Source organism: Rhamphochromis sp. 'chilingali' (genome assembly GCF_963969265.1).
Source record: "Rhamphochromis sp. 'chilingali' genome assembly, chromosome: 5".
Taxonomy (NCBI): Eukaryota; Metazoa; Chordata; class Actinopteri; order Cichliformes; family Cichlidae; genus Rhamphochromis; species Rhamphochromis sp. 'chilingali'.
In genome coordinates this window covers 27,351,621-27,373,217 of record NC_137932.1, presented here as the reverse complement: position 1 = coordinate 27,373,217, position 21,597 = coordinate 27,351,621, and the positions used below count along the sequence as shown (strand labels likewise).

At 44.5% G+C, this 21,597-nt stretch overlaps 3 protein-coding genes and 1 long non-coding RNA gene across 6 annotated transcripts in view; 1 reads left to right on the top strand and 3 right to left on the bottom strand.

The window, feature by feature from the left end:
* zdhhc14 (zDHHC palmitoyltransferase 14) overlaps nucleotides 1-5,668 on the bottom strand; it is a 17,728-nt gene extending 12,060 nt beyond the window's left edge. The window contains exon 1 of the mRNA XM_080881688.1: nucleotides 4,832-5,668. Within this exon, the coding sequence (XP_080737814.1) occupies nucleotides 4,832-5,103 (272 nt within the window). The 5' untranslated portion in view covers nucleotides 5,104-5,668. The remainder of the gene's footprint in view (nucleotides 1-4,831) is intronic.
* A 1,766-nt stretch (nucleotides 5,669-7,434) lies between these two features.
* On the bottom strand, nucleotides 7,435-9,120 carry LOC308396423. The gene is made up of 3 exons (XR_013971565.1): nucleotides 8,903-9,120; nucleotides 7,787-7,903; nucleotides 7,435-7,545 (listed from the first exon to the last, which is right to left on the bottom strand). It is a non-coding gene; the product is annotated as an uncharacterized lncRNA (long non-coding RNA).
* tmem242 (transmembrane protein 242) lies at nucleotides 7,660-16,335 on the top strand. Its single transcript, XM_080881697.1, has 4 exons — nucleotides 7,660-7,782; nucleotides 12,714-12,814; nucleotides 14,973-15,110; nucleotides 15,629-16,335. The coding sequence occupies exons 1-4, from the start codon at nucleotides 7,707-7,709 to the stop codon at nucleotides 15,734-15,736; spliced, it is 423 nt and encodes a 140-aa protein (XP_080737823.1). The 5' UTR covers nucleotides 7,660-7,706; the 3' UTR covers nucleotides 15,737-16,335.
* Nucleotides 16,336-16,670: 335 nt separating this feature from the next.
* Nucleotides 16,671-21,597, bottom strand: part of arid1b (AT-rich interactive domain 1B) — a 41,690-nt gene continuing 36,763 nt past the window's right edge. For all 3 annotated transcript variants that reach the window (XM_080881678.1, XM_080881679.1, XM_080881680.1), the window contains 6 exons: nucleotides 21,302-21,418; nucleotides 21,032-21,113; nucleotides 20,176-20,929; nucleotides 19,928-20,058; nucleotides 19,203-19,845; nucleotides 16,671-18,706 (listed from right to left, as the gene is read on the bottom strand). In XM_080881678.1, the coding sequence (XP_080737804.1) occupies nucleotides 17,676-18,706; nucleotides 19,203-19,845; nucleotides 19,928-20,058; nucleotides 20,176-20,929; nucleotides 21,032-21,113; nucleotides 21,302-21,418 (2,758 nt within the window). In that variant the 3' untranslated portion in view covers nucleotides 16,671-17,675. The remainder of the gene's footprint in view (nucleotides 18,707-19,202; nucleotides 19,846-19,927; nucleotides 20,059-20,175; nucleotides 20,930-21,031; nucleotides 21,114-21,301; nucleotides 21,419-21,597) is intronic.

The window sequence follows — 21,597 nt, the reverse complement described above, 5'->3', positions numbered from 1 at the left end:
GAAACACGGAGAGAAACATGAGAACAAATGTGAGTTCTTCAGGACACTTCAGGAGGCTTTTCTGTCTCTTCTTCGTTTTTTAGCTTCGAGGACAGAAACGGTTTTAAATCACATTTCTGGTGTTTTTTAAATTGAGTGAAAATGGTCGTGCCATTAGTATTTCACAGACTCTGTGGAATTGGGGCTTCTGGGTCATTCAGGAAGGTAAATGTGGGTATCAGCTGGATTTTGTTTTGGCCACAGTCTGGTGACATGGATCATGACATGAATCAGTACACTGTGATACTGGAAGGGAGGAAAGATACTCTTATTTTGTCCAATAAAGTGTTTAATAAATGTTTCAAATATATTGATAAAAACAACATATGCTGCTCTGCTGAAGCTTCTCAGTTACTACAGAGACTCGGTGCTTTTGTTATAGTCTGTTAGCAGTTTAAGCTAACTAACTGAGGCTAGCTGGTGAGGAGATAGAAGAAATGGGCTGTAGCCCAAAAATGGATCCCATGAGACAGTTTTCCTCTAAACTGATGTAAGAGTTTCTACAGCTGGGGACGAAGCTTCTTCCTGGTGGAGAAGAATAAAGTTCTGAAGGATGAACTGGAGGAAAAACTAATTTTCCTTTTTTATACAAACAGTCCCTGTACTCTGCAACACCACAGCACAACAGGAAACTTTGCAACTATTAGAATCAGTCATGGATGTAATCTACATTATTCTGATGATTGATTTATTCTTAAATAGGTGAAAAATGTAAATATTAAAAAGCAGAGGATCAATTTTCTGTTTGAAATGACTACAGGTAAGTTGTGTTCCCGGTACTTCAGCATCTAGCTAGTGCTGCAGAAGAGGAGTGAGCATAAAGGGAGTAACGTTTTTTTAGGTGTCAGGTAATCTGACACAGTGTGTTGCTAGGTAAAGATCCAGCTGCTGTATTTTACAGGGAGAGAAAAGAAAGAGAGCTTCACTCAGAGATGGAGAAAGATAAGAAAGACAGGACAGGAGAGGAAGAAGAGCGCTTAGATTTAAAGGGAAGGACTGCTCATTTACAGCTCACATGTAAGTCCTCGTGTTTTTAAATCTGTACATGTGACATGTGACAAACTGAGGCAGACTGTGTTATTTAAAGGCTGCATGAAAATCAGGTTAGTTTGCTGCACTGTGGTGGATTTACAGTAAAGAACAGTGTGTGACTGGTGCATGGTTTCATGGTCACAGTTAGCTTATATCAAGTGTAGCAGAGATTCATATGAATTTCAGTTGATGATGGTTGTATAGTGTCTAATATAAAGACAGTACAAACAGTGTACTGTCAGAGTAGGACAACTCAGGAAACATCTGCTCACATCTGTTTGAATTCTGGTGTGTACATCCACAAAGAGAAGCAGGTCAGGTGATCACAGCCTGTACACTACAAAAACACACACACACACACACACACACACACACACACACACACACACACACACACACACACACACACACACACACACACACACACACACACCCCACCTGCTGAATCCACTTTAACCCATGAATGTACACATTTTCCTGTTTAGAGGTAAAGTCCCCCTCTACAGTGGAGGCACTAGAAAACATAAATATCTCTATTTTACTTTTCTTTTCTGCAGATTTAAGCTGAGTGTAATTAGCATCACAAGTTAAAGTAAAGTTTGTATTCCCATCTACTGATACTATTTTATTAGTACATTATTATAACACAAAGCTGTTAGCTTTTTCCAAAAACAGAAACGCCTTCCAAAGAGCTGCTTTTTTTCTTACTCTAAGTACATTTCAGAGCCAGTACTTTTTACTTTTACTCGAGTAAAGAAGTTGAATCAGTACTTCAACTTTTACTGCAGTATTTTTAACACTTGTATATGTACTTTAGTACTGAACCAAACACAGTGAACAAAAGTGACATGAATGATTTATTACATATATTTTACTCATTGGGTTACAGACTGGGGGCTGAGGGTTCATGTTTAAAATAAAGGATTATAAAGAGAATCTAGTCTACAGGCAGTGGAGAATTATTAGGCAAGTTGTATTTTTGAGGAATAATTTTATTATTGAACAACAACCATGTTCTCAATGAACCCAAAAAACTCATTAATATCAAAGCTGAATGTTTTTGGAAGTAGTTTTTAGTTAGTTTTTAGTTTTAGCTATTTTAGGGGGATATCTGTGTGTGCAGGTGACTATTACTGTGCATAATTATTAGGCAACTTAACAAAAAACAAATATATACCCATTTCAATTATTTATTTTTACCAGTGACACCAATATAACATCTCCACATTCACAAATATACATTTCTGACATTCAAAAACAAAACAAAAACAAATCAGCGACCAATATAGCCACCTTTCTTTGCAAGGACACTCAAAAGCCTGCCATCCATGGATTCTGTCAGTGTTTTGATCTGTTCACCATCAACATTGCGTGCAGCAGCAACCACAGCCTCCCAGACACTGTTCAGAGAGGTGTACTGTTTTCCCTCCTTGTAAATCTCACATTTGATGATGGACCACAGGTTCTCAATGGGGTTCAGATCAGGTGAACAAGGAGGCCATGTCATTAGTTTTTCTTCTTTTATACCCTTTCTTGCCAGCCACGCTGTGGAGTACTTGGACGTGTGTGATGGAGCATTGTCCTGCATGAAAATCATGTTTTTCTTGAAGGATGCAGACTTCTTCCTGTACCACTGCTTGAAGAAGGTGTCTTCCAGAAACTGGCAGTAGGACTGGGAGTTGAGCTTGACTCCATCCTCAACCCGAAAAGGCCTCACAAGCTCATCTCTGATGATACCAGCCCAAACCAGTATTCCACCTCCACCTTGCTGGCGTCTGAGTCGGACTGGAGCTCTCTGCCCTTTACCAATCCAGCCACGGGCCCATCCATCTGGCCCATCAAGACTCACTCTCATTTCATCAGTCCATAAAACCTTAGAAAAACCAGTCTTGAGATATTTCTTGGCCCAGTCTTGACGTTTCAGCTTGTGTGTCTTGTTCAGTGGTGGTCGTCTTTCAGCCTTTCTTACCTTGGCCATGTCTCTGAGTATTGCACTCCTTGTGCTTTTGGGCACTCCAGTGATGTTGCAGCTCTGAAATATGGCCAAACTGGTGGCAAGTGGCATCTTGGCAGCTGCACGCTTGACTTTTCTCAGTTCATGGGCAGTTATGTGGCGCCTTGGTTTTTCCACACGCTTCTTGCGACCCTGTTGACTATTTTGAATGAAACTCTTGATTGTTCGATGATCACGCTTCAGAAGCTTTGCAATTTTGAGACTGCTGCATCCCTCTGCAAGAGATCTCACTATTTTTGACTTTTCTGAGCCTGTCAAGTCCTTCTTTTTGCCAAAGGAAAGGATGTTGCCTAATAATTATGCACACCTGATATAGGGTGTTGATGTCATTAGACCACACCCCTTCTCATTACAGAGATGCACATCACCTAATATGCTTAATTGGTAGTAGGCTTTCGAGCCTATACAGCTTGGAGTAAGACAACATGCATGAAGAGGATGATGTGGACAAAATACTCATTTGCCTAATAATTCTGCACTCCCTGTAGAAGAGCCCCAAAAATAATTTGTTTTTTTCTTCACTTTTTACATTTCAGATCATTTAGGAAATTTAGTCTCGGTGTACTTTATATGGTAAGGTATCAGTGCATGCGTATCTATACTGCCTATCAGCCTTGAATCTGGTTTGCAGACTTCTTTAGGTTTATATGTTTTTTAATTCATGTTACTCTCACCAAGCTTTTTCTTTCTTCGCTGGTACTTTGAGTCTTTGGCGGAGGCGTCAGAGACGTCTCAGGTTTACAACCCCCCCACCTCCCACCCCCATTCCATCTCCTGCTGTTACCGTAGTGACATGAGCTGCAGGAGACAGTTACCGTGGAAACGGGAAGCACGGGGATGCTGTTGAAGGGAAGTCACCAAGAGGAATGTGGGAGGAAGAAAAATAAAATAAAATTAACCCTCCAGACGTCCCTGAGGGCTACTTTCTTTTCTTTTTTATTCACACTGTTATTAAATCAGGTCGGAGGTAAAACCCGGGATAATTAGCTCTGCATGAACCAAGGAACTAACCTGAAGGAGGATTTATTACAGCACCGCTTCATTTAGTTTGACTCTCATTTTCTACTAAAAAATAATTTATTATGAGCTGAAGCTGAACCTGAAACTGTTCACTGTTTTTACACAAAACCCAACAAAATCAGACACACAGGGCAAAGACCCAAAGCATCAAAGAGTCAAAGAGTGAAAGACTCAAAGCCCTTTTCAGTGTTTTCAGATTAACAGTCAGTAGGATTCGGTGTCTCCTTTTAGCTTTCATGAGTTCTAACATCAGGAAGAAACTGAAGATGACTTCAGCCTGATCTAGGTAAACACACCTGAGCTCAGAGACAAAACTGCTGCTCTTCTTCACCAAGCTGGACAAAAACTCCAAAATAAAAGCACCAGAATGATGGCTTCAAAATAAAAGAACATTCCTCCCACAACGATACATTAGACTTTAATCTTTCCGAACTACTTTGGTGAAATTATTGAAAACAGAACATTAAATTATTAAAATTATTAGGAAGTGCTGAAATTAACTTAGAAAATGTGAATTTAATCCCAGATTGATGACTCTGATCTGTTTATTTTAGTTCTTTTTAGTCATTCAGGAACAAAATATAATCCTCCCTGAAACTCTTAACCGGATATTTGAAGTTTTATTTTAGGGCCTTTTTATTTCTGTGACCTCACAGGGGCCTTCAGCTGGGGTCAAAGGTCACCTTCAAACCTTTACACGTTAGACTATAAGCTGCTGTTACTCACTCAAAGGTAAAGAAGAGGCCGCAGGTGAGCAGGATGAGGACCAGGGTCAGGTAGAAGACCCCGGTCTGCCGGGCCATCATGATCCTGCCGTCGCAGTAGAACCTGTTCCTGCCTGGGAACACCTGCCACTTCTTGCGGGGACTCCGGCTCCTGTGGCCGGGGCAGTGGGCCGGCTCGGAACCGTCTGCGGGGGGCGGGCAGCTGCCGCCACGGGTGCAGATCTGGTTGTACCGGCCCTGCTGGTCCAGAGCCGCGTGCTGGATCTGAGACATGCGTCCACACAGGTGAGCGCGCAGGTACAAAAGACTGAAACATAAACCGGAGGTGTACGCGCGCTGCCGGTGCCGCGTTCAGGGTCTCCGCGTGAATCTTTTAATAAGGAGTCGGAAAAAAGACAACGGATCCGTCATCTTAAAAGGAGAAACACGTTTTTTGTTTCGCGTTATTTTATAAACAAACACGAACTCGTGGTCAGACGCACGCGCGCTGGATCCACGTCCAAGAAGCTCCCCCAGCTCCCCCGCCTCGCACCCTGATCTGCCCCTCACAGGCTGCAGTCCAGGTTTAAATCCCGGGTTAAGGACGCGGGTCCGGGTCTGAGGACGGGAGAGGATCCAGGGTGTTGAATGGTCTGAGTCTGCGAGGAGGAGGAGGAAGAGGAGCAGCAGCAGGAGGAGGAGGAGGACATGGAGAGCATCCCGATCCTCCGCAGAGCTGCACAGATCCTCCACTGAGGTGGTGATCCACTCTGACAGGAGAATAAACACGGAGGAGGTTCACCTCACAGACAAAGCAGAGGATTTAGCGAGCCCTCGATAATTAATAATAATTAATCATTGTTCTACTGTACTCTCTGGGCTTTGTCTTTCATGTTACTTAAACGCTGACTGGTGAGTTTCTATGAGTATCATTCGTATTTCCGGGTTCGCGATTTCTGAAAGTAACTGAAAGTGGTCGCTTAATAGACCCTGTGCACGAGAAAATGCTAACTTCCTGGTTTGAGACCGGATGTGGGGTTGTACATTTCCGGTAGCTTTACTTTGCGGTCAATCGCTACTGCGAAGATATACTCCAAAATCATGTTCAAAAAAATTTGAAAACGGAAAGATCGTGTTAAGTTACAAAGAGCAGAAGGTGGGAACACTCACCAGTGTTGTGTCATAAAATATCTAATGATCAATTTTAACGTTTAAAGCATTTAGATCGATCAGTTGTTTACATCACTCAACACAAGCAGAACTGCATCACTACATGCAGAAGACACATCGTCCACATTCAGAAGCACATCTCTGTATAGTGACTGGTCTTATGATTTAAACAGGCAAATGTTCAGCATTCAAACTACAGGTGAAGAATAGTCAAACCAGATGTTTCCCGTTATGTCGAGATCAGCTAGTCAAGTACACACCTACACAGCACGTTAACAAACCGTGAAAAGAAGCCACACAAAAAATGAATGATTGCTGGTAACGGTTTCTATACATTAGTATTTACAAAGGGTATTTTGTGACTTACCTTCAAAATTACAGCGGTCCCCCGCTATAACGCGGTTCACCTTTCACCTCACTGTTTCGCAGAATTTTCAGTGCAAGTTTGCATGCTTTTTTTTTTTTTTACATCACATTGTGTCCTGCGTCCCGATTGCTGCAGACAATCTCCTCCGTGACGTCTCTCCTGTACAGTACAGAATCGCTGCATCGATCGCTAGCAGTGTGACTCTGAAGTGCAGTACTGTATGCTCACGATAAGGACGAAACGTTTTGCACCACAAAAAATAAAATTGGCTACTTGATTTCACCTATCGCTGGTTATTTTTAGAACATAACACCCGTGATAAACGAGGGACAGCTGAGAAATATAACATTTGAATCCCTTTTCTCTTTTGCTCTGAGGCGCGGGGGGAAAATATCGACAAGTCGATGAACATCATTTACAGATATATTGGGTAAATGCCCGAGACATCTATAGAAATGTAAATTGCCGCTTGATTCATTCATTTGCTTAACTTGTTTTGGACCGTAAACAGGGCACGAATAGGACACCGGAAACAAAGCTCCCCACAGGAGTTTCCGCACCGGAAGTAGCATATGCTAACGTGCACATTTTCTTTTAAATATTAAACTTTATTAAGAAATAGTATACAGAACATGTGTACAACCAGAACAAAATTAACATATACCAGGGGGTGTAATACAAAGAATTACAAACATTCAAATAATTGGTAATTACTACAAATAGTAATAGTTTTCATAGCCTTTTTGTTAAGTGATCCACTAATCAATTTTATGTAACATAAAACATCATTATAGTAATGTTTAAAATTAGGCTTCTTGTTACTGTATTTGCATTTGTGAAAATAAAATTTAGCTAAGATAACTAACAAGTTTATTATAAAGTAAACATCTTCTTTTTTTGCCTTCAAAAGAAACAAAATACAACATTTTCTCATTTCACAGTAAAGTCTTTATAGAGATGTCCAGCAATGAATCTACTGAAGTCTTTCCAAAATGTTCTAGCGTATGAACAGATCCAGAAGAGGTGTTGCACAGTCTCAGGATTGTGGTCGCTGTATCAGAATCATATCCGGACTACAGATTCCTTTTTGTGTCCTTTAAAATGTTTGGGAGTGAGACTTCCTGTATGAGCCCGACATCGAATCTTTTTTAAAAATAGACGATCTTTGGTTCGGGATTCCGTCTCTGTGGTTCTTTGCTCTGTGAAAAAAAAAAAAAACAAACTAAAAAATCATAAAATAAAGCTGTTGTACTATTTGTACATTTAAGTTTATTCTGTGTTCTCCTTTAACATAAACACACTTGTGTTCCTAGCTGCTTTGTTTCTGCTCGGACGTTTTACGGAAACGGACCGAAGCAACATGACAGCTGAGGAAGACCTGGATGTGACCGCGGGAGCAGAACGAGATGAAGAGGCCAAACTGCAGGTGTTAAAAGGTACCTGAGGGGGTCACCTGACCGGACTGCTGTCCACGCTGGCAGGAGGTGTTCGTAGGTTTCTGCTGTATGTTTTTCTGTTCGAGGCCACGACAATGTCGAGCTGCTGCGCCAGACGCCGCTGAAAAATCGGACATTTTCAGATTTGATTCGCTGTTAAAGGATTCCGCCGCATAGAAACACAAGATAAAGCATTTTTTCCTGAAGCTTAAATGTTTTCTGCTCAGTTCCGCTAAACAAAAAAGTCGAGTTGATTGGTTATTTCTGATGTAGTTACTAAATTATTTTCGTCTTCAGTCCCTTTCAGCAGATCAGACACTTGTTCTCAAATTCAAGTCAAATTATTTTAATGTCTAATCGAAAAGTAACTTCGGGTATCACGAGTTTTGGTGTTTTAGTACTTGTAATTAAAAATTGTAGAAATAAAGAACTTGCTTTGAGAGTTCTGCACAGAACAAATGTGATAGGGATTGTTGTCGTTGTTTTGAATTCACAGCAAGCCACCAGACCTCATTCAAAAAACATCAGTTTTCAGGAACGCCAGCATCGAGGACAGAGACTCGTGTGTTCCTGCAAATAATATCTTTTTCTAGACGACGCCAGACTCAGTTCAGAACTATTGCATTTTAAGGGTTGTCTTTATAAAGGAGCATTTGAGAAATGTTATAAAGTTATTTTACTCAGGCTGTTTAATGAATTTTCTTTGGAACAAACAGTTATTTTAAGTCTGTGAAGGTTCTCAGTCATCCAGGTCATCGTAGTCAAAGGAGCTTGTAAAGAAAGGCGTCTGGACTGAAGAAGCTTCTCGGATGAGAGGTGAAACGTCTTCAAGTAACTTAAAGAAGTTACTTGAAGACGTTTCACAGATGAGAGGTGAAACGTCTTCAAGTAACTTAAAGAAGTTACTTGAAGACGTTTCACCTCTCAGCCGAGAAGCTTCTTCAGTTCTAAGGTCAAATGGTGGAGAGTCCCAGATATAAACCTAGTGGGAGTATCCCCCCACAGAGGGACAAAAGGACCCCCTGATGATCCTCTAATCGCCTGAGCCAAGGTGTGAAACTGGGTGTGGGTCCCAATCAGCCAGAGTTTCGGGTGTGTTCATTGTGAAACCTGGCCCCACCTTATCATGCGAATTCCTGAGATCAGATGGCCCAGGATGTGAGTGGGCGTTAAGGCGTCTGGGAAGGGATCTCAAAACTGGATTATAGATGGCAGAGAGTTGGTGTCGTAAACCACCGCCTCTGTTCAAAGATGGTCGCTCACAGTGGACATAGATGGCTTCTTTCACTCCTCTTTCAAACCATCTGTCCTCTCTGTCCAAAATGTGAACATTGGCATCCTCGAAAGAGTGTCCTTTATCCTTCAGAAAGATGCAGATGGACTGCTGAGTCTTGTCCTGTGGAGGTGGCTCTTCTGTGTTGTGCCATGCGCTTGTGAAGTGGCTGTTGGGTCTCTCCAATGTAGAGGTCTGAGCATTCCTCGCTGCACTGTACAGCATACACCACATTGTTACGTTTGTGTTTTGGCGTTTTGTCTTTCGGGTGAACCAGTTTTTGTCTGAGCGTGTTGCTGGGTCTGAAATGCACCGGGATGTCATGCTTGGAGAAAACTCTCCTGAGTTTCTCTGATACACCGGCTACATAGGGGATGACAATGTTGTTGCGTCTGTCCTTCTTATCCTCCCTCGCTGGTGTCTGGACTTCTTTTCTGTGCCTCTTTGCTGACTTTAAGAACGCCCATTTAGGATAGCCGCACGTTTTGAGTGCTTCCTTTACATGTGTGTGTTCCTTCTTTTTTCCTTCAGGCTTAGAGGGAACATGTTCTGCCCGGTGGTGTAGGGTCCTAATTACTCCAAGTTTGTGTTCCAAAGGGTGATGGGAGTCAAAGAGGAGGTACTGGTCCGTGTGTGTGGGCTTCTGGTAAACTTCGATGTTGAGGTTGCCGTTCTCTTCAATGTGCACGGCGCAGTCCAGGAAAGGCAAACAGTTGTCCTTTGTGTCTTCCCTGGTGAACTTGATGTTTTTATCCACAGCGTTAATGTGCGCAGTGAAGGATTCCATTTCTTGTGTCTTGATTTTGACCCAGGTGTCGTCCACATATCTGTACCAGTGGCTGGGTACTCTTCCTTTGAAAGAGCCAAGAGCCTTCCTTTCCACTTCCTCCATGTAATGGTTGGCTACAATAGGTGACATGATAAGGTGGGGCCAGGTTTCACAATGATCTCACCCGAAACTCTGGCTGATTGGGACCCACACCCAGTTTCACACCTTGGCTCAGGCGATTAGAGGATCATCAGGGGGTCCTTTTGTCCCTCTGTGGGGGGATACTCCCACTAGGTTTATATCTGGGACTCTCCACCATTTGACCTTAGAACTGAAGAAGCTTCTCGGATGAGAGGTGAAACGTCTTCAAGCAACTTAAAGAAGTCCAGACGCTTTTCTTTGCAAGCTCCCTTGACAGTTATTTTAAATTTTTCATTTATTTAAGTAAACCTGCCAAAGCTCCTTTTTACAGTTCAGAACACTGACACTGAAATGGAACCTCGGTCATCTCACATCTCAGGTCTACACATTAAGCCTCTGTGTTTCCACCAGACTCGATTTATTAAGTCTAATTGTTGAATGTTGCCATTGTGTTTCTTAAATTTTTACAGTCTTAGTTCAAGCAGTAGGATCAAAGCCATTCCTTTGATCCTGACCACCTCTCCAACCACTCTGTGCTGGGGAAAGTTTAATTGTAGATACATCCTATCTGAAAGATCTGTTTCTTTTGATGTAGGCTTCCTGGGTTTACGACCCTTTGGTCAGCAGGAGGTCTGACACACACACATTCTCACATAACACACACACACACACACACACACACACATTCTTACAGAAGTTCACACACATATGCATACAAATGCCTTGTCTTAGGACCATGTGGGCGTGGCTTTGTTCTGACGTGTTTTGTGTGAACGGTCTCTCAATAAAAGGTAGCAGGAGGAGGTCAGATCTGGGGGTCATTTTCGTGGTGGACACAGACGAGGCCTCCCTTGCGCAAATAATCGATCGATCGACTGTCTTGTTTTCTTCATGATGAATAAGTCTAGAATTAGCGGGGTTTGTGGAAACACAGACCCAACACGATTCAAACTCTGTTCTATTTAAGGTTCTTGTGATTTCGGAAATACAAGGTGGGCCATTTATATGGATACACCGTAATAACATGGGAATGGTTGGTGATATTAAAGTCCTGTTTGTGGCACATTAGTATATGTGAGGGGGCAAACTCCTCAAGATGGGTGGTGACCATGGTGGCCATTTAGAAGTCGGCCATCTTGGATACAACTTTTGTTTTTTCAATAGGAAGAGGGCCATGTGACACATCAAACTTATTGGTAATGTCACAAGAAAAACAATGGTGTGCTTGGTTTCAACGTAACTTTATTCTTTCATGAGTTATTTACAAGTTTCTCTTTGTTCACAGCCATTGACATGTCGAAGAGGTTAACACGTGAGGAGCAGATCGAAATTGTGTTGATATCTGGTGAACGCAGTAACCGAGTCATTGCAGCAGATTTCAATGCAAGACACCCTACGAGACCACCCATCTCCCATGCTACAGTTAGCTTCACTCAGCAAGAGCCCACAGCGTAGCACTCGCCGCATGTCACTGGAGAGTAGCATTAGTCGAAAATCCCTTTGGCAGATATTAGCTACTCACAAATGGCACCCTTACAAACTCCATCTACTGCAGCATCTCAGCGAGGATGACCCAGATCGGTGCACAGAATTTGCAGAATGGGCAAAACAAAAATTGGAACCGGACCCTCAGTTCACGCAGAAGATTTTGTTCAGTGATGAGGCAAACTTTTATGTGAATGGTGAAGTTAACAAACAAAACCACCACTATTGGTCTGACACTAACCCACATTGGATGGATCCCTCCAAGACTGTTGGAACAGCAAAAGTGATGGTTTGGTGTGGTATATGGGGTACAACAATAGTGGGTCCATTCTTCATCAATAGAAACCTCAAGGCCACTGGATATTTGAAATTGCTACATGATGATGTTTTTCCCTCTTTATGCACTGAAGCTGGCACGTTCCCTGAGTTTTTCCAGCAAGATGGTGCACCACCACATTATGGGTGCCAGGTCCGAGCATTCCTAGATGAACAGTTTCCTGGAAAGTGGATTGGTCGTCGTGAGCCAGTTGAATGGCCCCCAAGGTCTCCCGATCTGACCCCCTTAGACTTTTATCTTTGGGGTCATCTGAAGGCAATTGTCTATGGTGTGAAGATACGAGATGTGCAGCACCTGAAACTACGGATACTGGATGGCTGTGCTGGCATTTCTCCTGCGGTGTTGCTATCAGTGTGTGAAGAGTGGGAGAAGAGGGTTGCACTGACAATCCAACACAATGGGCAGCACATTGAACACATTTTATAAGTGGTCAGAAACTTGTAAATAACTCATGAAAGAATAAAGTTATGTTGAAACCAAGCACACCATTGTTTTTCTTGTGACATTACCAATAAGTTTGATGTGTCACATGGCCCTCTTCCTATTGAAAAAAACAAAAGTTGTATCCAAGGTGGCCGACTTCCAAATGGCCACCATGGTCACCACCCATCTTGAGGAGTTTGCCCCCTCACATATACTAATGTGCCACAAACAGGACTTTAATATCACCAACCATTCCCATTTTATTACGATGTATCCATATAAATGACCCACCCTGTACATCAGCAGCTGTGCAAAAAGATTCAGACTGTAAGGTGAAACTTCAGAGTGGCACCTGTTAGCCACTCTAACTCTTCCTCCTAAAGGTTTTTTGCTGTTTACATTTGAGAAGCTACATGTAGAAGCATGTCCTGTGTCTGCTTTAATGGAGTGGTTGTGAACTTGTGGCGATTTCTCACCTGAGTGAGATCACTTCCTGTGTGCAGGTGCAGCATTTCTGACTACGGTGGCGTCCGCAGGGATGATCGCAGGATTCGGCTCCACATTGGCGCTCGCCAAGAAGAAAAGCCCGGAGTGGTTCAACAAGGTAAACTTAACCTGAGCTCACAGTGCAGGTGTTTGTTTTTCTCTCAGAATCATAACTCAGTCAGAAACTCATTCATGAAGCACACATTTGTAGATTGTCATCACTAATAAACATCTATAAATCCTCTGAGAAACAGCAGGAAAACGTTCTAACTGCAGAACCTCACAGAGAATCTCCATATTTTTCACTTGTTAAAAGGTAGAAGGAGTAACGTTGTCACCCGGCGGGCGGGCGGCGTGGACACCAAAGTTTGTGAAAAACGAGGCGACGTAGATTCTTCAAATTGTTACCTACTAAATTTCAAATCTCAGTGACCTCGACATCGACCTCAAGGTCAGACGTCAAGTTTCCCTAAAATGTTGTGAATGCGATACAATGATGCAGGATTTTGAAATTAATGCCGTAGGTGTGTCTACTTGGAGGCAGCGCCGGCAGTATTTATAATTTTATTGAGCTGAGGCTAATCATCAGTCTTTGGAAACTTAAAAATTGTGGATATTTTAACTTGAAAATGTAGCTGGACTGAGGATCTGATGGATGGCACACACTACTTCCGGTCCTTTTCCCATCCATTCGGAGGTTTCAGCGGTGCTTGCGTGAGAAGCTACCGATGCTAACAGCAGCTTGTTTACGGCCTCAGCCTCCTGAAGACAATCGATGGCTGTCCGCACATCTGCGATGACGTCCGCCTTCCCTCCTGACTCATCTCGACCTGAAAATAGACTTTCCGTGAAGTCCTGGCGCGTGGCGGCCACAGCTGTTTGAGTTATTGGCGACTGGCGGGATCCGATTAATGCTGACGCACATGTGAGATAAATTTGGCGTGGAAGCACAGACGGATCTATTTCAGTCACAGACTCGTCTTTGTGGTCGTCTCTGAATCGAAGCCTCAGGCTGAGCTTCAGTTAGGAAATGTAAAATCTGATTAGAGGGTTGAGGTCATTAAAGTGCAGCTTTTACTCCGTTTCAGCTGAAAAGGAAAGACGTCAGCTGTGCTTCCTGTCCTCAAACATGGAGGTTGTAAATCCTTCAGGGAGGTGATGGAGGTGTGTAGAGAACATCTTGCACAGATGAGCTTTTATTTTTTCCTCAGATTTCCTTCTGAGGAAATAATGGCCACCAGCACCAAACTGTTGAAGAATTGGAGAACCCGAGCACTGGAGCATCCATTAAAACGAGATAAAGGTGTAACACTATTGCAGTTCATGGCGATTGTATGGGTCATTTTCACACTGAAGAAGTTAACCTGATGTCACTCAGAGCTTCAAGCACCTGTTAGCCATGAGTCACCAAAACACCTGAGTGAAGAGCTGAAGTTAGTTTTCGAGAACCCTTCAGGTTTGTCTGATTGGCGACCTTCAGCAGCAGCTCTTGGATTTTTTTTGCTCACTCTGAGGGTGAAAGTTACTTATTTTTCTATAAAGACAGGTTTTACAGATCTACTATAGTTTTTTTTTTTGCTTTACATTGCACTCTTGGCCCCAGAGAAGCTTAACGAGGAGATCGTGCTGCCACTCCTACTGCTAGGCCAGTTAGCCTCGAGGAGCTACAGAGATGTTTTTCTTTTAGAGCTGGAGCCGTCCAAGCGATCATCATGAGGTGTGAAGCGGATGAGCTCGGCGAGAGGGAGCACCGGGAGCTGATGCGTTAAAACGAGAGAGATTGCCACGCTCGGACCACATGTGATCGAACCGGGCTTCAGGATGCAGCAGGAAGTGATGTGGAGGGACGGCACAGACCGAGAGCTGATGCAGTCCAGGACATGCTGCAAAAACATTTCTGTGATTCTGTGATATTTATCTGTGAGCTGCTGGAAGGGGTTCATGTTTGTTGGAATTGTTCCAGTTTGGTTCAGCACAGTTCAGATTCCTCCATCATGTGACAGAGAGGATGACCTCACTCTGCTCCACCAACCGGACATGCAGCTGACACTTTAACGTCCGTTTCAGCTATTTGTTGAATTCCCTCATGTTTTTGGCTGTAAAAGTAATTTCACAGCTTCTGGGAGAAATAATTCCCGTAAGAAACGGGGAAACGTTTCTCCCACTGAAAACGCTACGTCCAGATGAACAGAATCAACTTTTGGAGAATTCCCGTAAGACCAAATGCAGCTGTAAAACCTGATGTCAGATTTTTTCCCTGCTTGTTTCCTGTTCAGGGCGTCACAGCGACGGCGGCAGTCCCGGAGAGTGGCGCATCTCTGGCCCTCAGAGCTCTGGGGTGGGGCTCGCTGTTCGCCTGGTGTGGAGTAGGCCTGCTCGGCTTCAGCGTGTGGAAAGTCCTCGGCGTTCACAGCGTATGTACCTGCAAATGGCTCAGTGCTGACTTTTATGTTTATTTCATAAATAATGAGCTTTATTCAGTCAGGATTTTATCACCTCTTTACCTGAACTTTTCTTTAAGGATTATAGTCTCTGAGAGGAAGAAAAATAAATTTTGTGAAATAAAGGCAATTTATTTATGAATAATTTCTACAATCCTACCAATAAAATTACAATTTGGACATAATGTTTGAAACATTTTCAGAAGAAAGTGTTGAACTAAAATTCTGAGAACGAATTTTAGTTGTTAAAGTAAAAAAAAAAGGTCTAAAGAGAGAGTAGTTGATGTAGATGAGAAAGTTAGACTTCGTAAAACTAAACTAATTAAAACTTTCTTAATAAAGAAAAATCAAGTTGTAAAATTAAATTATTTAGAAAAATAAAATAATTGCACATTTTAATGTTATCAAATATTCAATTTACTGAAAGAATATGAAAAGTTCTCATTCTTGTCTTTATCTGTTTTTTCTTTTTTGTTGGTATAATGTTTCAGCTCCCAGAGTTCAGACAGAAGATGCAGTCCTTCTTCCCGTCCATCCCAAAGAGCGACATAGCTGGATCTGAACCTCTGGACTGGGATGCAGTCTTCAAGTCGAAGTGACTCAAATCATCAGTGGGGTGAAATCGAACGTGTACGCCGGCGTTTCTCAGACACTTGGCAGCTTTTTGTTTTTTTCTGGAAGCAGTGGAGGAGCCGAATGAACCTACGAACCACTTTGATCCCAGTTTGGTTCTAATTTGGTTCCAGCTTGTCGATAATGGATCAGCTGTAAGACGAACAGACTGAGTTCTGATTAGTTTTCCCCACCGATGGAAGCAGTTCTAGTAAAGACCATGGAAATGATATTTTTCTCTGAATGTGATTCTATAATTTCATTCTGAGTTGCTGCTTTCTTTGTGTTTTTTTTTGCTGCTGGCAGTGTTCAAAGCTGTGAGATGAATGTAAAGAAGGTAGAACATTTCTGAAAATACTGTGTGAAAGGATCAAAATCAGGAATAAGAGGTTGAGAAAACGTTCAGTGGAGTTGAAATATTTAAGGAAAAGATAAATGCAGTTAATATTGAGCAGCTGCAGGCAGTTATTCTTTTACAACAGAAATCACTAATGAAATGTGCTCTTTGCACCTTTTTCTTTATGTATCGCTCTGATGCCTCAACTAATTTCTATTCAAAGTACTCAGGATGTTGACAGCGTCAATCAGCACGTATCTGACAGCAGCAGCTTCATCACATCCAAGTTATGTTTCTTCGTCATGCTGGTACTCCAGTATACAGTTTGTACATGCTGCATTCTCAGCTGCTGTATGAATTTATAACGTCTGCGTAGCCATGGATATCTGTTTTTCTAATAAAAGTAGAGGTCCCAGCACAGAGCCAAGGGGAACTCCACAGCTAACTTTTGTGGCTCCTTGTTCAACAAACTAAAATCTATCAGATGTACTGGTGTAATGTGGTTCTTTTAGGTCCTACATGAAAGTCAGCACCAAATTAAGGCCAAAGTAAACAAGCTCAGAGCTGCGCTCACAGTGCTCAACCAGAGTTCATGTACATTTATTCTTTAACATGTCGTGGAACATATAAAGATCTCATACTGAAGAAACAGCATCTGTCAAATCAAACAGGAGACGTTCTGGATGTAGAGATTTTCTTTTTTTCCTCTCTCTTTACATTTCTTATAACTGTTTTGATGTCAGCAACATGATATAAGTACAGTTCTGCCTGCCCTGCCCCAACTGACCCCCGTACCTCCTGTACATACAGTCTCTCAAATCAAACACACCCTGTCAGATCAGACCCCATGAAACATCCTGAAGATGAGTTTTTTTGTCCTTAAATACAGAAACTCGAATGTTCAGAGTTGTGATTATAAATTCATAGAGAGTCGGGACGCCATCTTCTGGAGCTCAATGCACATCAACTATTTACAGGAGGAGGATGACGGTGGAGGGATCTGATTGGTGGACAAAACAAAGTTCTTAAAAACCCATTGGCTGATACTGCTGTGGTTCGGCAAAAATACTGATGGTCAAACGGCAGATGGTCAAATAATTCACATTAAAAAAAAACGCCCAAGCAAACATATTGCACCAGAACAAAGTACGTGACTGAACATCAGTATTTCCTCTGTCATACCACGTGAGAAAAAACAAAAAAGACCTAACTACAACACTATTTAAATAACCCCGCCCCCCCAAACAGCCTTGCAAACAGAAAGGAACAACCACAAATGTTTAAAAAAAAACATTGAAGAGAGCCGGAACCCGAGCCACCGTCACACTTTGGTTCAAACGAAACAAGAAACCGACGAAACAATTAGAAAATTAAAAATACAAGTATTAAATATTTTGTATTAAAATTACTTAAAAATTCCAAACAAACATTTGCAGATGGAGTCGGAGCTTTATAGATTCTATATATATTCATTTGTATGTAAAAACATTTCTTTTCTGTTCTTAAATAAAAATATAATAGGAGCCAGTTTGTCACACGGGCGGAGCTGCTTACAGTGCTACTGAGCACGCTCCGTGGTGGTGTTTGTGTCATGAGTGGCCGATTTTAAACAGTACTTCACACATGATGGCCGCCACAGAGGAGTTGAGTGCGGATGACAGTGAGATGTCGAGCAGCCGGCTCTCATATAGAACAAACTCCGTCCGGTTCTCCTCTACCCGTGCCATGGCCAGCAATGCTTTGGCGGCGCGGCACATCATGTTGATGCTGGGCGGCTCTGGCGGCACAGCAGTGTGCAGCAGGCTGTGCGGGTTCTGCTGGTACTGGGCCATGGCCACACAGTCCTCCAGGAAGCCAATGAGTGTGCCCACACTGCCTTTTTGTTGGGCAACCGCCCTTGCCGCCGTGGGGTCGCCCTGCGCAAGGTTGGACAGCACAGCCACTGCCATCTCCCGGCACACCTGACTCTTCCTTTCGCCCACCAAACGCACCAGTGTGGAGAAGAGCTTCTGCTGGCGAATAAAGGGCGGCGTGGCGAGCAGCAGGTCCACGTTGCAGTCCTTAATGCTCAGTTTGCACAAACACTCCAACACGAGTCTCTGTGGCGTGAGTGACGAGAAGCCGCCCATCGTGGAGAACGGGTCCTGCGCCTCGGCAGATGGGCACACGATCCAGTGCAGTAGCCCGTCCAGGATAGGCAGGCAGATGCTCTCTGGGTACAGCGACAGATCCAGCTGGCCCGAGATGTTGGCCAGCGTCACCAGTGTGTTCTCCCTAAGCGCCGCCAGGCAGTCCCACCACCACTCGTCCCGGCTGCATGCCAGACCTTGCTCCTCCTCCCGCTGGTAGGTGGGCGGAGTCAGTTTCCTGCGGGGGTGGCGGTGGTGCAGCAGCACAAGCCGGCCCAGGATCAGCACCAGCCCAGGATGCCGTGATAGCATGGCGTCGTTCCCGGGCACAAAGGAGAGGCCGCGCACGATGTTGGAGATGCAGACGCAGCGTTTGGCCAGCGCGTCCTGCCACGGCTCAGCGGTGGACAGCGGGGCCTCATCCCAGCAGCGAGGCTCATCCTCCAGCTGGCTGATGGGACTCTGAGCTTGTGAATCCTGACCTCTGACCTCTGAGCGGACAAAGAGAGCAGAGTGAGATTAAAGGGGCAACAGAGACACCTAGTGGTGGAACAAATTGTAGATTTTTAAAAATTAATTGAATTTTTTTTTTAAATTGCAAAAAATGTAAATTTATAAATGTCAAAACATAATGTTCCATCAAATTAAAATTGAGAAACAAGTCATAACTTCATGATGTTAAGTACTAAAATTTTGCAATTAAAGAAAAATTAAAAAAATTTAAATACTGTGACATAAAATTTTTTAGAAATGTAAAATTTGTATTTAATGTAACTTTATTCCTCCGTCACTAAATTATATAATTTTATGTATTTTTTATTTATTGTAGATGTAAAATTGCAAAATGTAAGAAAGTTAGAGGATGCACAGTTTCAGGATTAAGGTGATAAAAAGTTTCCTTTAAAGTCTGACAATCAATAATCACTTGAATCATTTTATTGGTGATAATATTGATAAATGTCCATATCTCCTCTCTTCAGGTCTTACCTTCTCCTCCGTCTGGCTGGTTTTGCTCTTCTCCTCCGCCCAGCTCTTCCTTGCCTGTTTCACCCTCTTGTCCCTCTGCATTCTCTTCCCACTCGGGTGGGTGCAGAGGGACAAAGTCTCCTGTGCGGGACTCGAAGTGTGTCAGGATGTGAGTGGTGGAGTCTCCTCCTCCGGCCTTCCAGTGGAGGAGGCCGCTGATGAAGCCATTGGGTCGGTTCAACTTGGCCCAGCGCTCCTCCACCTCCTCCCACCCATCGCCGGTCTCAACCCTGATTGGCAGCTTGTCGTACTTGCTGGCCTGCTGGAGGCGGGCCTCTGCTTCCTCCATGTGCTCCTCCTCCTTCACCTGTGCTTCTTCTTTGACCACAGGTTCTTTCACCTCCTCCTCAGAAGGCATGAGCAGCGGTGGCGGCATGTCCTCCGCCTGCTCAGCTGACCACCTCTGAATCTTCTGCTCCAACGCTGTCTGGCCGTTGGATTCTGACGCAGCGGCTAGCAGCTCCTCTGTCACCTCCTCCTCAGGGAGGGGCCCCAGCAGGGAACCCTGCCTCACAGTTCCCACTTCATATTCCTTGAGGATGCCGAAGATCTGGATCAGGCAGCGGCGGTAAAACTCCACAATGAGCTCCAGGAAGCCCGGCAGCTGCAGGAGGAAGAGGAGAAAGGTCAGACTGACAGACATCAGACACACGGACGATGAGCAGTGAGGAAGATGAGGCTCTGACCTGCGGGAGGCTAAAGGAGCCGACGGTGCTGTCATCGTACAGCAGGATGTTGATGGTGTCCAATGCCCATGTGCTCTCTGCTAACAAGCCAGACTTCAGTGACATCATCACCCGCCACGCCTCTGGGGTTCCTGACCAATAACAGCACAGAGTGAGTGTCAGCTGACCCCGGCTGCCTGCCGGCTGAATGAAAACCTGAAGAAGAAACAACTTCCTCTGATGTGTGTGTCTCTGTGTGTGTGCCGCACCTGTGTCCTTAGCGGTCAGCCGTCGCCGTGGTTTCAGTTTGGGGGGCGTGGCCTCCACAGAGCCATGGGGGAAACTGACCTCCCTGTTGATGAGTGAGACGGTTTGAGAGGTCAGCGGTCCCTGCGGCGCTCCCAGCACTGGTGGTTTCTTCATGGAGGGAAGGTAGGGTGCGCTGTTGGGTGACAGCGAGCTCCCCATGGGCCGGGGAAATGTGGAGGGGCTATGAGAGCGAGTCACGTGGTTGGGGATGGTGGGTGTGGCCTGGAAAGAAGCGGGAGGCTGTCTGGAGGGCAGAGGAGGAATGGAGGTGGCGCTGGCGGCTGAAGAGTGGGGGGGGTATGGAGTCTGGCGCTGGCTCGGGTGACCGGGGGCCCACTGGTCGTCCTGTGGAGCCCTGCTCTCCTGGTCATCCCCTCGATAGGCGGGTCCCTGACCCTGCCGGCTGTACGTATAGCCCATATCTGTCCTGGGGTGCCACATGTTGGCCTGCGGCACTTCCCCGGACCCCCCAGACACCGCCGCCGGCCCTGAGCTCATCATGCTGTGCTGCGGGGGGCCCTGGCGGTCGCGACTGTAAGGATACGGGTACTGGCCCTGGATGGGCCGGCGCTCAGGGCCCATGTAGCCCCCACCTCCTCCCCCATAGACGGGGAACATGTCGGGCTGCTGAGAGCCATACTGCTGCACGCCGAACGCCTCGCCCTCGTGACGCTTCGCTGGCGGGTACATCCCCTCCATTGGACGCTTGTATCCCTGCAGACAAACACCAGAAATGAATCCAGACCTGAAGTACCCCCAGACCCCTCAGTGACGTGATTTATCACACCAATCGGGACTCGTTTAGGAGGCGCTTACCTGCTGCTGAGGGTACAGGGACTGATGGGAACTGTAGGCCATGCCGTGAGGATACTGCTGCCCATAACCGTCATGGCCGTGCCTGAAGAGCCAACACAGGAAACTTAAATGATCACATAATCATGTTAAACTGTTTAAACTTGGCCGGGTTTAGACTATGATCTGATATTTGGAGCAAATCTCCCGTGAACAGACAGTGTCACACAAATGACAAAGATGACATCACATGAAAGCTCTATAATTGAGGGCTGGTTACATCCACGCTCTCACCTCTGGTGGGGGAATCTGTTGGTGGGAAACATGCTGGCTTCGTTTGCAGACGGACCCATGCTGTTCTGGCCTCCGGGGGGCGCCATGCCTCCCTCAGGGCCCATCGCATGTTCCGGCCTGTGGGAAACAAACAGGTGAACTCCTGCAGTAGAGACACTTCAGCTGGTTTCCCGTGTTTAAAGTTGTCACCTAAGACTTTTTTAAAGCCTTGTTTGCACTTTGAGATTATTTCTTCTTCTAAAACATTTTTAATAATTGGTTCATAGAGTTGACAGTGCCATGATGATAAACAGTTA

Bases quoted from the DNA above. Each gene is read 5' to 3' on its own strand.
- tmem242 (XM_080881697.1), top strand. From the start codon at position 7,707: ATGACAGCTGAGGAAGACCTGGATGTGACCGCGGGAGCAGAACGAGAT. The intron at 12,815-14,972 runs GTAAACTTAACC...TTTCCTGTTCAG, and splicing joins GCCCGGAGTGGTTCAACAAG to GGCGTCACAGCGACGGCGGC. The intron at 15,111-15,628 runs GTATGTACCTGC...ATAATGTTTCAG, and splicing joins AAGTCCTCGGCGTTCACAGC to CTCCCAGAGTTCAGACAGAA.